Source organism: Bos indicus, chromosome 26 (assembly GCF_029378745.1).
Source record: "Bos indicus isolate NIAB-ARS_2022 breed Sahiwal x Tharparkar chromosome 26, NIAB-ARS_B.indTharparkar_mat_pri_1.0, whole genome shotgun sequence".
NCBI lineage: Eukaryota > Metazoa > Chordata > Mammalia > Artiodactyla > Bovidae > Bos > Bos indicus.
Genome location: NC_091785.1, coordinates 46,079,430 through 46,093,454, shown reverse-complemented (window position 1 = coordinate 46,093,454; position 14,025 = coordinate 46,079,430). Strand labels below are relative to the sequence as shown.

General features: G+C 48.1%; 2 protein-coding genes across 6 annotated transcripts in view; one reads left to right on the top strand and one right to left on the bottom strand.

Moving 5' to 3' along the window:
• The window catches only part of DOCK1 (dedicator of cytokinesis 1), a 556,998-nt gene that overhangs the window by 286,338 nt on the left and 256,635 nt on the right, over positions 1-14,025 (bottom strand). The gene's annotated exons all lie outside the window — the stretch shown is intronic.
• Positions 1-14,025, top strand: part of INSYN2A (inhibitory synaptic factor 2A) — a 62,455-nt gene that overhangs the window by 13,510 nt on the left and 34,920 nt on the right. The window contains exon 2 of one of the 2 annotated variants that reach the window (XM_070781091.1): positions 7,919-9,116. In XM_070781091.1, the coding sequence (XP_070637192.1) occupies positions 7,924-9,116 (1,193 nt within the window). In that variant the 5' untranslated portion in view covers positions 7,919-7,923. Of the gene's footprint in view, positions 1-7,812; positions 9,117-14,025 lie in introns of those variants that run through there. The other variant, XM_019952807.2, reaches the window with a different exon arrangement.

Below are 14,025 nucleotides of genomic sequence, written 5' to 3'. Positions count from 1 at the left end.
AGGTTAATGTCAGGATAAGCTGAGCACAGAAACACTAAGTAAACAGGCCAAACGAAGAGGAAAGTCAGGTCCAGTGAAGACAGCATCTTCCGGTCCTTCTAAAACCTCAACACCAAACCCAAACATCCACGTAGAAAATTCGTGCTTTACTTCCTCTGCTCCCACTAATTAGAAACAGGCCAGTGAGAGTCAGTTTATGCTTTGTGGCTGAAGTAATGGAGTAAAAGTTTTTCTGTAGGTAAAAATGAGGGTTTTTTGTTTTTTCTTTCTTTTAAGTCAAGAACTTGCCTTAACTACATTAGAAGGGGAAAGAAGCTCATGTATTTGAGGATCAATCATGATTTTGATGTTGTTGAGAGTAAAAAATAACATAGAACCTCCTCATAACAACTGATGCTAAAGCTTGAAACTGCAATACATTGGTCACCTGATTTGACTCATTGGGAAAGACCCTGATGCTGGGAAAGACTGACGGCAAAAGGAGAAGGAGGCAGCAGAGGAGGAGATGGTTGGATGGCATCAATGACTTAATGGACATGAATCTGAGCAACTCCAGGAGATAGTGGAGGACAGAGGGGCCTGGAGTGTTGCAGTCCATGGGGCTGCAAAGAGTTAGACACAACTTAGTGACTAAGCTACAGCAACATAACAACTAAAAAATTTTATTATACGAGCATAGAATGCTACTCAATAGAGGCATTGCATAAGACAGCAGATATGAAAGTTCTCATTTAAATATTTGCTATTGCCGAAAAAGAAATGTAGACTAGAAACAATGAGTACTGTCAGCAGTGGGAAGGACATAAAACTAACTTGGTCAAAGAGCCCAGGGGCTCCGTTTCACTCTTTACTCATTCTAGCAAACCTTTAAAAAACGTCTGCCCATTGCCATCAAGGGAAGTCCAGCTTCTTCACCCCAGAATCAAAGCGTATTCAGAATTAGATCCATAAAATGGATTTTCTGAAATCAGAGATATGCACGAGCCGGGTGTCTCCACTGAGCAGCTCTTTCTTCTGCCCAGGACCCTCTGTCCTGCTTCCCAATGGATGATCCTCAGGTCTTAATGATGGAGACCTCATGGCAATCATCCACCAGCCCAGAGGATGGGGCATGGCTTGGGTATTTCTCACAAAGGGCCACAGCTTTGGGGGCTGGGACAGGAGCGGCTCCCCTGCCTACAGCTCAGTTTCAGAGGGGTGTCAGCGTTCTTTTTTTTTTTTACACCCCACTTCAGCCTTCATAGGCAATGACTTCTGAAGAAGGGAACACATGTCTGGAAAAATATCATTTCAGTGTATTAAACAAAATTAAACTGGATAATGAATCTCACTAAGACACAGTCCAAAAGCTATAGCAGTTAGCTTTGCCCAGGGGAGAGGACTTTTGCTTTGGAAGAATCAGTCAGTGTGATAACATAGGTCTTAACGTTAACTATTTCAGAAGGCGGATGAATTCATGAGCAGGTGTGGGGTCTCTGCCTCACTTCCTTTTCTGCCCAGGAAGCAGCGTGTTAAAACAGGGGATATTCTTTTTCATCACTCCCCCGCTCCCAGTTCAGGCATTCCCTCTGCATATAGAATAAAATGCTGACCCAATTAATCCTGAATCCCGGCCAGCATCTTTGACGCCAAGGTGTCTCAACAGCGGGAAAGCCACAAGGAAAACCAATAATATCATGCAGTCCCTTTCCAAACTCATCAGTTGCTGGCCTTAGCTCTTCTGCCGTATCCACCAACTGAGGGGACCCTGGGAGGTGTCCTGGCAAGGCCGGCCTGCTCCCCGGCCGCCACTGGCAGTCGACTGCATTATGCTGTTGATATCACAGCTGGAGCCCAGACTGGAAAGCTCCGGGTCCCTGCAGACAGTAAGAACTGAGCTCACCCAATGGAGATTCTCTCTCATCAGCTGCTGAAACCAACCAAGTTTGCCTCAGATGCTAGCTGTAGATTATAGGGCAAAACCGTTTGATTTCTAATTAAAACAGATGGCAAATTCCACCCAACCGTGAGTTTTCTCACATATTGATATATTTTCAACTAAACACTCCCTGGCTCTCCCAGCCGATCCACATACATACAGAGGGATGTGTGTAGATGTCTACACCTCGGCAGACATGAGGCAGGAGGTAGATGCCCCCCAACCCCAAGGTGAAGCGATTACAGATTCATTCCCTATGGACTGAAACTCGAAGAAGAGAATGCTATGCCAAGCTGCTTCAGTCAAGCCCGACTCTGCGACCCCATGGACTGTAGCCCACCAGGCTCCTCTATCCATGGGATTCTCCAGGCAAGGATACTGGAGTGGGTTGCCATTTCCTCCCCCAGGGGTTCTTCCCAATGCAGGGATCGAACCCGAGTCTCCCACACTGCAGGCAGATTCTTTACCATCTAAGCCACCAGGGAACCAAGAAGAGATGAGCAGGACAATTAAGGGAGGAGGAGAAAAGCAGGACAATTAAACTCCAGACCACATATTTCTCATTCCCGAAGTCAGGAGACCTCCCCAACCACAGGTATGCAGAAAGGCTCCTTGGAAGTCAATGGAGAGTGATGCTAAAGGATGCTCTACCCAGAGGCCTTTGCAGTAGAATCCATCTTGGCTAAGAAATGCACGCTCACACATGGGAAGATCCTGAGATATACCTCATGTGGACTGTGAACTGGGCAAATCAAAATGACTGGCCAAGAGAAACCCGGAAGAAATACCCCATAATAGTAATTCACACTGCCATGAGGGTGCGACTCAGCAGTTCAGGGACTTTCCCTCTGAGCAAATCTATCTATACATACTGCACTCTTGTTCCTCTTAACAAAAACTTTACCTGCTTCACTTCTTTCTAGCTTTGTGGGAATTCTTTTCTGCAAAGCCAAAGGACCAGGGCCCTTGCCACTGACCGCTGGTCTAGAGCTTAGGATCTGGCCTCCATCTCTGCCTGGGAGCCCAAGTCAGGGCAGGCCGAGCCCACCCGAGATCAGATACACATACACACACATGAATACCATCAGGATTTTGAAATTCATTTTCTTTCTTTATCCAAGGCTTCCTCAAAACAATAAAAGATGACCTTTGGGAGACTGCTTGTACCCAAATCTAATCATTTCTGGGTTTTCCTTACTCGATCCAAGTGTTTCTAGTTGGCAGAGGCCTGATCCCCTCACGCTGCCTAAGGTGTGGACCGAGTTTGCTCTTTTTTTTTTTTTAAATTGAGAAACAATATAAGGACACTGTAGGTCCTGCACCCAAACCAGAAGAAAGAAGGGGAAAAAAAAAAACACCTCCCCAAACGTACCATCTCAGTGCCACGGTGACAACCAATTTTTGGTTACTTTTTTCCAGTACAATTTGGTAGATGGCTTCCCTTCACTTGACATTATTTCACAAGCGTTTTCCTCCAATACTAAATAATCTTTATAATTATCATTTTAATGGCCGCACTGAGTGAATGTAACCATAATTTACTTAACCGTTTACCTATTGTTAGGCATTTAGTTGCTTCCATCTTTCACTCCTTGAAGCTGGAATGAACATTTTTATATAAGCTATTAATTTAAAGCGGCAGGCAGAGATGACTCTCCATCACTAATCTAAAAATACAGGGTTTATATATTTACAACTCACATTTGATTATGAAATTTAATTTGAGGGTAATTAAGACATTTATATTCCAAGCAGCTCCTCGACATCGCGCACTCCCCGAGCCAGCCAGGCACAACCGTGACTTGGCGTTTTTACCTCAAGACAGCACAGTCCAGTGAATCTAAAACACAGTTTTCTTATGAAAAATAAACTTTCTGAACTCCTTCAGCTTTAGAGCCAGTAGTTTAACTCTGACAGTCCATGGTTCTCCGGGGTGACCCGGACAAGGCAAGCCACCATTGAAAATGGCATTTTGGCATCACGATCAATCCAGAACTCAAGGCAACCCGGGCTGAGTCTGCTGCAGGACCAGCTGTGCTGCTGGGACCTACGTGGTGGTGCCCTGAGAAACCTGCACCCAGATCCTTTGTGGAAACAGGCCAAGGAAAGGGCCCGCCCTGAGTTCCAGTGTTTGATGCTTCCTGTGGTTTCCCATGGGTCATTTCAGGTTACAAATTTCCCCAGGCCGGGAACTTAAAGGGATGTACTGGCAGTGTGATTCTGAGCAAGATCCGGAAAAAAAAAATCGAGTGCCTGAGTTCCTCTGTTTCCAGCTTGAGGGTAACAATAGTGTCGTTGCTGTGAGGATGCTGTGAGATCAGGGAGAAAATGAGAGTGAAGTGCACAGGACAGGGCCGGCCTTGGTTTAGCACCCAGAAACCGGGAACGTACGGACTGAGTGTTGAGGCTACACAGTAAGGCGTGTATGAACAAATGCATGAAGAAGTGAAAAACAAGCACGCCAGGAAGTTCCACTTGTCTCCTGGACTCTTATCTAGAGAACAACCAGTTTTCTTGCATGACACAATCATTTTCTTTTTCTTTAAATTTTATCGAAAAATAGTTGATTTAGAATGCTGTGTTAATTTCAGTTGTACAGCAAAGTGACTCAGTTATACATATGTATTTTTTCATATGCTTTTTCAGTTCAGTTCAGTCACTCAGTCGTGTCTGACTCTTGGTGACCCCATAGACTGCAGCACCCCAGGCCTCTCTGTCCATCACCAACTCCCGGAGTTTACCCAAACTCACGTCCATCGAGTCGGTGATGCCATCCAAGCATCTCATCCTCTGTCGTCCCCTTTTCCTCTTGCCCCCAATCCCTCCCAGCATCAGAGTCTTTTCCAATGAGTCAACTCTTCGCATGAGGTGGCCAAAGTACTGGAGTTTCAGCTTTAGCATCATTCCTTCCAAAGAAATCCCAGGGCTGATCTCCTTCAGAATGGACTGGTTGGATCTCCTTGCAGTCCAAGGGACTAGGAATTTATTATTATTATTATTTTGCCACCGGCAATTAATTCTTCTGATTTGTTTTATTAGTTTGATGGTTGGGTCCAAGACCAGAATATCTTTCCAAACCAGCAGACTGATGGAAAAAAATTATTTCAGTGCAGTTCTTGGCAAATCGTGATGATGAATAGCGTGGTAGGACAAACTTATTCAGACACACATTTTTCAGTCGTGGCAGGGAAAAGGCTGAAAAATTACTAGTAAATTGCTTTTTGTAAAGATGCTCTCTCTTTCAAATTTTCCCTAGTGTGAAGGTCTTCTGCAGGATGAAGGCACAATACATTCTGACACACCTGGACAGCTGAGGCTTTAGAGAATGAATACAAGCTACGAGAGAGGGTTAAGGTTTCCTTTCCTTATTACCCCCACTGCCCCTATTCTCTCCCTCACACGAGGCCCCTTGTGTGCATCTTTGTAACCTTATGGGATAAGTGTCTCTCAACTATATCTATACACACATATATAATCTACCCTTATCAGGCACGCTCTGTCCCCATCACCCATGATCTTGTTCAGTCTGTATCTCTGCCTTTTCCGTCTTTCCAAAACGGCCTCATTTTTCAAGTTTCAAATGACCGACATCTCCAAATACCCCCAGTGCCCAGTAGAGCGCCAAAGACGAAAGAAGACCTGTTCTCTGTCTTGCTCCTGCCTCCCCCCAGATATGACTGTTTCAGATCAATTCTTTTGTCAGAGGACACACAGCTGCCGTGGGACTCACCTCCGTGTTGGCTGAGCTCCGAGCTACATCTTTTGCAGACTAGAGCCTCAGAGCTGGCACTCTGCATGCCTCCTGGGGAGGTGGGACACTGTGATGCCTTCCTGGTCTCTCACGTGGCTTTCCACCCCTGCCTTAGCTTCAGGACACACTCTAGCCACACAAGGTTAAAGGTCTGATGCAGTGGTTCTCAATAGGAGTCAGTTAGGCACCCCCAGGGCTACTCGTCTGGAGACCTTCTGGCTGTTACTTTAGAGTGGGGGTGCTGCTAATATTGAGAGACGCCAAGACGCTAATGCATATTTTACACGGCACAGGACAACCCCCAACAAAGACTCACCTGGCCCGTAACACCAAGAATGCCAAGGCTGGGAAACCTGATGTGATTGGAACCAAGCTCTGCAGGGATTACTTCTGATGTCCTCTAACGTGATTACTGGCTCACTGTTCAAGGCATAATTGATGAAGTGCTTGCATTTTTTCTCTAAGCCTTTCATTCAGTAACACTAGTGAACTTTCAGAGCACACCAGTGCCATGCTGGCCTGCAATGTCAACTTAACGGAGTCCCAGACTCTGCGTGGCGGGAGGGGGGAGGCGGATCTTTAACTCCCTCTTGGCCAAGGGCTCTGGGCTCCTCCCTGAAACACCAGCCCTGTTGGCCTGCAATTGTAACTCAGGGACGTAGGGAAGTGGCCTGCCTCTCTGTTCACTGGACTCCTGAGGTATGAGAAACAATGTGGACTCGAGGGGGCAGGTAGATCAGGATCCTGCCTGTGTGTCTCACTTGCTGTGTGACTATGAACAAGTGACCTAACCTCTCTGAACTCGAGTTTCCTCCTTGCAACGGGATGAGTGGCACTGAAGGTATTAGGCATGGCTCTCCTCTACCAGCAGAGCACCTGAAGACCGCACACCCCTGAATCCCAGAGCGGCAGTCACGTGATCACAGGGCCTATGGCATTTCACAGGAAGTGCCATGGGAGGCTCCATGAGGGTCCCTGGGTGGTGGGTGGGTCATGGCAGCCTGAGCCTGTTCTTGCATTGCTCTCACCGGCTCCTGTCAATGACCCTGCCTCTCTGGTCACCTCGCTTGGACACCAGGGCCCTCCACACCCCAGATTCCTCCCTTCTGCTTTCTTCTCGAACACAGGGAGGGGAAAAAGCAAACACTAACTCACAAACGGCATACTTAACTGTATTTTCTTGCTTTCAGTTCAGCCCGCAAGAAAGTCCTTCCATGTGTGATAAACAGCTGCGAATCTGCCTAATAAAGTGAAGGCATTTTACCCACTGGTATTCCCCCAGAGCAATCACTGGCCACCTGCATCTTCTTAGTTGCATTTAATAATTCAGCCCAAGATGAATTTGCATGATTAACATAAAGCCTTGTGATTTTATTTTCTTTCAGAATTTAAATCCTGAAACAACCACCATTGTGTTCATTTGCAGAGGTTGTGATCAAAACACAAAACTTGATTCTAGAATGAATAATTTCTTTTTTTTTTTTAAGTATTTTCAAATACCCCTCTCCACAGAATCAAAGAAAAGAGTTGCTAACACAGACTTTGTAGAAACCAGGAAACCCATGCCCTCGCTATGGCTGATGTTAACCCATGAGAAGCAAGCCATACTGCTGAGACTGTTCCCTTTACAGTTTTCCCATAAACCAGCCCGGCACCCTATCACATAGCATCCAGAATGGCTAACATAAATAGATATAGTTCAGTTCCTCATCGGAGGACTCTCCACATTTATCCGATCAGGAGCTAGAATCCCCAAGATGTCTTTAAGAGAAAATAGCAATCCTCTCGGATTCCAATAATAGATTAATCGGTAGCCCTCAAAAAAGTAGTAAAAGCCCAAACCAAGTAAGTTGCATTTTGAAAAACCATCTGCCTGTGAAGTGGAGATGTGCCTGCAAAACAGCAATCTGCAAGAAAAAAAAAAGCAGAAGAGGCAGAGTCGTTGGGCTTCTTGATGAATATAGTAAAACAGGTTTGTCTGATGGGGAAACATGCCTTACTATCAAAGGAAAAACGAGTGTATCCTACATGGAGAGGGAGGCAAGCTTTAATATCTGAGAAACATTTCAAACTGTGCCTGCCAGGGATTCTCTGCCTGTCTGATTTTCCTTAACATAAAGGCCGACCTCACCTGTTTAAAAATAATTAGGGAGCAGGCATCCGTCATTCTGGCCCAAAGCCTGCGCTGCCTGTGGTTTCCTGTGGGTTTCTGTTCCACTGACAAGGTCTGTTGTTGTATCCGCCTGCAGGAACCATGGTCAGTAAGGAACCCAGCAAATGCGTACTCACGACCTCTGCGAGTGAAGTGGAGCCTGCCGCCTGTCTGGCCCTGGAGATGAAATATGCCCTGGATCCCAACCGGCAGATTAAGAAGCGGAATAAAGCCCTGCAGGTGCGCTTTAAGGACATCTGCGAGGCGCAAAACGAGCAGAGGGACACTCAGCTCGCCTCGGGCCTGCAGGGTGACAAGCGGGAGGCCAGGCCTGCATCCTGCCGGGCTGCCTACCGCAAGTACATGACCGTGCCGGCCCGGCGGTCCATCCCCAACGTCACCAAGAGCACAGGTGTGCAGACCTCGCCCGACCTCAAGAAGTGTTACCAGACTTTCCCTCTGGACCGCAAAAAGGGGACTCTCAAAAGCATCCCAGGCACCGAGGCCTTTAAAAGTCAGAACAACGGGTTGGTAATTGACGCGAAAGAGAAGAGCCAGGAAGGGCCGGGCGAGGAGGCCCGGCCGTGGGGCGCGGGCCGGGTACAGAAGACCACAGCCTTGGTTTTCCACTCCGACGAACACGTGAACGCGCTGGGGCCGCCCACCGGGGTCAACTGCGCGGAGCCGTGCAAAACCCCTGACCGGCACAGCTACCGCGATGCTCCGGTGCAGAACTCCACTCGGTTGTCCTCCCAGGAGCTGGAGTACCAGCTGCTCGGGAAAGCCAGGCAGGGCAGGGCGACCCCGGACACCGAGGAGCCGGCTCCATCGGCCCACCGGAGGGTGTTTAAGACCGAGGTGGCCACCGTGTACGCACCCGCCCCAGGCGCCAGGGCCCCTGCGCCGGCCTTGTCGAACTCCGCTCCCTCGAGCGAGTGGTCCCTCTGCCCCGCAGCCGACCTGGAGCGGAGAACGGCTGCGCAGGCCAGCGGGCTCCAGGCCCGGCCGGTCGTCGCCCCGGCCTGCTCGCCCCCGACGCAGTGCCTGTCCCCGGAATGTAGCGAAGAAGACGCCTCCCTGCAGACTCAGGCCCCCTCGGGGCAGGAGCGCCAGCCTTGTCCCCAGGCGCTCGCTGCAGATGAAGAATGCCGACAAATCGTGCCTCACACGGAAGTGGTCGACCTGAAAGCCCAGCTTCAGATGATGGAGAACTTGATCAGTTCAAGCCAGGAAACCATCAAAGTGCTCTTGGGGGTCATTCAGGAGCTGGAGAAAGGAGAAGCCCACCGGGAAGGGTATGTATGTTCCCGCCGGTCTTACAGTGCCCGTTGCAGGCTCACCACCCTCTGGGGGTGGGGGTGGGGGGGGGGCCACTGCCAGCCCCCAAAGCCCAGACCCCTAAATGAGACCAGAGCCAGCATTTCTGAGAACAGATTCAGGTCTGAGGATAGGTGGGAGGGGGCAAGTTCAAAGGGGCCCCAGGTTATTCTGTGATCCTAAAACTCATTCATCCTCACCTGCAAGGTTGACTTGTTGGCTAGCATTCATGGGCCTGGTCTGGACTTGAGTACATTTTGAATGAATGGATGGAGCATCCCTTTTTAGCTCTGGGGGCTAAAGTTCATGACACTGATGAAGTACAATAGGTATGCCAGTCCAGAATATCTAATCTGAATAAGAAGCGACTTGCCTTTTAGTAATGGAAAAGAAATTCGGATGGCATTTTGAAAAGTAAATGCTGACTCACTTATGCTAAATAATTGGAATAACATTGACATTCAGGACTATACCAGGTTTTATATTTTATACAACAGACAATATGGTTCCCCCCTGCCCCCATCTTACTTGGAGCTTACAGAAGCGATGTCCATTCTTAGACAGATGCTATCTGTATATGATTAGGAGAGAGACGCCTTTCTCCATGAGATGCCCTGTGTATCCAGATGGGCAGGAGAGAGAATGTTAACAGCCAGGACTGTCGGCCACTGATAACAGATTGCTGAACTTTGTTTCCCATCTTTTGAACTTGAAATTGTGCAGCAGAGAATTTAACAACAAATGACCTAAAGATGGGACGTTAGTCTTGAGCCTCTTAGCTAGGAAGGCCAGGCCGTGTGCTAGGCTGATGGGAAACAGCCAGCACTGCTCTGCTTCTGTGCTTCTTGAAATAACCTTGTGGTTCATTGGCTTTGTTGAGATGGCCGATCAGCTCTTTCCCATTCCCCTGTGATGCTGTCTGGATTCTTCCAGCTCGTGTTTTGGAGGTGGCAACTGAGACAGTGCCCTCTGGCCTCATGTGATTAGCACCCTTCACCCTGTGGGCCCCAGTCCCTGGTTAAGTGAGCTGACAGGCAGGCCAGCATGATCTAAGCCCAGAAATGCACTGTCAGGACCGCAAGCCACCCTGTGCACGGGATGGCTGTGACTGAGTCACATCGTGTTTCCATCTTACAAACTAAGGGGAGGAAACAACCTCTGTGTTCCAAGGTAGCAGAGGAGGCTTAAGGCCTGGCCCCAGAGCCAAGCTGCCTGATGTAGACAGCGCCCTTGGCATCTGGCTTCATGCAGGTGGTCGACGTACAAAAGGAGTTGATGGTCAGTAACCTACCCGCCACCCCCTGCCCCCTGCCTGGCACGTCCTATGACCTAGCATTGCTTGCAGCTGACAGGATGAAGCAAAATGAGCAGCCAATTGTAAACTACTCTAACAGGAGATTAGTAGTAACCTACCATGACAGAAGGCTTTCAAAAGTCTTTGTTGAATTTTGGGTTTGCATCTCCATTTTCATCCCATTTCAATCATTTGGACTTGAATAAATACACAGCCAAAAGCAACCCAGTGCAGTGGGTCTATAAGGGATTTGTTGATCAGCAGAGCACATTCCATAGAAACATTAAAAGCCCAGACAGGACCGATCACAGACCTCGATACAGCTGCTCGTGATTTAAACCAGACAGCAAAACAGAAAGACACCAGCATCACCAAACGGGAAATAAAATTCAGCAAATGGTGTAAAACCAAATGTGTATCTACATAGCATGCTTCTCACGGGTGTACATGCCCAAATAAAGCCCTGCATGGGTTGATCATCCACAAACACTGTGCAAGGACAACTGTGTTCTAGATCGAGGCTCCTTCTATTAGAACAAGGGTGGAGAGCTACTTGAAATCTGAGTTTTCTGAGGCTACGTCAGTCTACCAAGTGGTGTTGAGTTTATTAAGACACGTCTAGATGGGAATTCTGGCTCTGAGGACTTGGGGCAGGGGCTTCGCCTCTGTGCCCCACCTCTTCACCTGTCCCTTGCTCATCGCCTGTCCTGCAGATGGGAAGGGGAGCAGGACAAGGGGTGCATGGAACCCAGGGCCAGGCGCCTCTTCATTTCTCATGGTGGCACGAGGGCTGCCTTGCTGGTTAGCAGGGTTGGGTTCTGAAAGCTCAGAAAGGAGGTGCAATCCATGTTTCTGCTATACCTACGCATTCACTGTGATGAGTGCACTTCTACATGCTCCACACACAGGCCGACCCCCAGCGAGGTAACTGCAAGCCCTGGGCTGCTCTGTCCAATACAGGCGCCTTGGGTGGCTACTGAAATGCACCCTCAAATTAATTACAATTGAAAATGCTTTACTCACATCAGCAATCTCACAGGTGCCCAAGAGTCACAGGTGGCAACCGACCCTTATACGAGACAGAATACTTTCATCATCATGAAAAGGCCTTGGCCCCAGTGTCCCCAAAACAAGGTCCAGTGCCTGGCTCCTAACCTGTTGAGCGGGCACCTTAGATCAAGGCAAAGGATGTTCTGACTTAGAAATCAACCTCTAGTTCAGTTGTTGTCTGCACGGGTCAAGTTACTGGTAGAAAGGCAGGACCGTATCGGGGTGAACTCCCACATCCGTTCCTAATACAGTAAGTCCCTACATAGGAAACCTACAAGCTGCAAGCTTTCAAAGAAATGAAGGTGCCCCTGTATGCCAGCTGTGGTACTGTACTACTGGACAAGGCACTGTACTATAAGATTAATGTTTTCTATTTTGTGTTTGTTTTTTATGTCTTATTTGTCGGGAAAGTATGATAAACCCTTTACAGTCCAGTACTCTATAGCTGATTGTGTTAGCTGGGTACCTAGGCTCAAACATTTTTGTACTTATGAACCAATTGGACTTATGAACACGCTCTCAGAACAGAACTGATTCATATGTAGGGGACTTACTCTAATCTTCATTTCTACCTCCCTCTCAAGCTCCCTGGATAATGGTGAGACAAGTGGTTTCATATTCCAAGACCCACGTTGAAGGTGACCCCTCTAGTTCAATGCCCAGGGTCATTCATTCGCCCAGAATTTGAATTTCCGCCACTGTTTTCCGTGTCAGAATATACTAGGAGACAGCAGCCTCAAAGGTGGGCACATGAGAGGCACACTCCTTCTCCATCTCCTTCTCAGGGGTCTGGGTGCAGGACAGAAGTGCTGGGGGATACTGATACATTTTTAACCACTGACTCTCGAGGGACGGGGGAGTAAGCCGCATTTGCTGATTTCCATGGTGTGAATGCTATGGTGGCCAGAATCAACCAGCTCACAAAATCCTGAAAATTTAACCTTCTGTTGCCCTGAGCCCTAGACCAATTCTCCGAAGGGTGTGCCCTGGACAGTCGCTTTAAAGGAGGAATTCACAGGACTCATTTTATGTACTCAATCTGAGCTGGAGAATAGGAGTTTTAGTAGAATGAGGAATTCACGGGACTTACTTTATGTACTCAATCCAAGCCAAGAAATGGTATCTTTGCATCTCATGATGAAAAATGGGAAAACTCACTCTACTGTACGTAGATGATTACGTACTCATTATGTAACCCGACAAGGAGTCTCATGACCAAGTTAAAATACTGGGAAACACTCCAAGTCATCACCCGTGAAGGATGATCAGAATCCGGGTTCAGTCCACTTCACCCCCCACCCCCAAATCAACGAGAAAAGACCTGCTTTGTATAAAACTGTATCCACAGCCGGAGGAGTCTCAGTGAGGGCAGGAATGCTGTGTGCACTGCCAAGCTCACTGCTTTAAAACCAAGTGACACATTTTGTCCCCAAGTTCCCACTATATCATAGGCTTGACCCAGGCCCAGCAAGGCCTCAGGCTTGCTCTTGTGGGTGAAGTCAGGACCCAGCGAAGGAAGACAGAGTACGCTGAGCTTGGCTCAGTGTGGCTGTGTGCAAATTATATTGAATGTCTAACTTGAATAGAACTTCTTTGCACTGTTGAGCTTGTTTATGTAAACTCACTATAGAGTTTAAACTGCATTACCAAGTCTGCCAGGCAAGCCGTGTATAACAGTTCTTCCTCTGTGCATAGAAATTTCTGTATCACAAACCAAGACCATTTTCAGTAGCTTCCAAATTACTTTTCAGAAGGGACTCTTTCATGACTCTCGTTTGATTATACCGATTTCTGAAAGGCCTCAGCAGAGAAAGTTTTCAGTGTAGGCAAGTTAATCTCAGCGAGCTTCAATTCCACCTTCTATTAAGCAGGGATGCTGGAAGCTTAAAGATGCTGTCCACAGAGGTCACTAAGAAAGGGCTCTGTCCTGAGACACTCATTTCCATGGGATGCATTCTGTAAGTGGGTAGATGTGCAAAAAGTGTTTGAAACCCTGCCTTTTTTAGCCCCTTGTAGAACATCTGGGCAATTCACGAAAACGGCTCCCTTTATGCAGTGCAGGCAGCCTTTGATCCCTCTATTTGCGTGAATGCCAAGAATGATCCTGCTTATTTCAAAGCTCTCAGCATTATTCTTGTCTCTTCCCGGGAAGTTCAGAGTCACACAGACTATCTAAATGAGCCACAAATGTCGTCGTTGAAAGCTGAGAAGCAGGCAGATGGGACACTGAGTTTAGACACCCAGCCAATTCTTCTAACGGTGGTAATTCCCCAGGGCAGCCGTGGGCTGCTGGGCAGGTGACCCCCGACCCAGGACTGTGGGGCCATTGCCCTTGGCTCAAGTGCTGCACCCTCACCAGGCATCTGGCAGAGACGGCTGCTCACTGCTAACACGCTGGCACCCACACATTTCATGTCTTGAGGGACTCATTGGCTGGTGACAACCCCATGGTATTCTGGTCTTTGGAGAAGACCTGCAAACAAGATGGGAAGCTTGATCCCAGCCATCCAGCAAGAAGGAAGGATCTGCTGTTGCCCAGAATG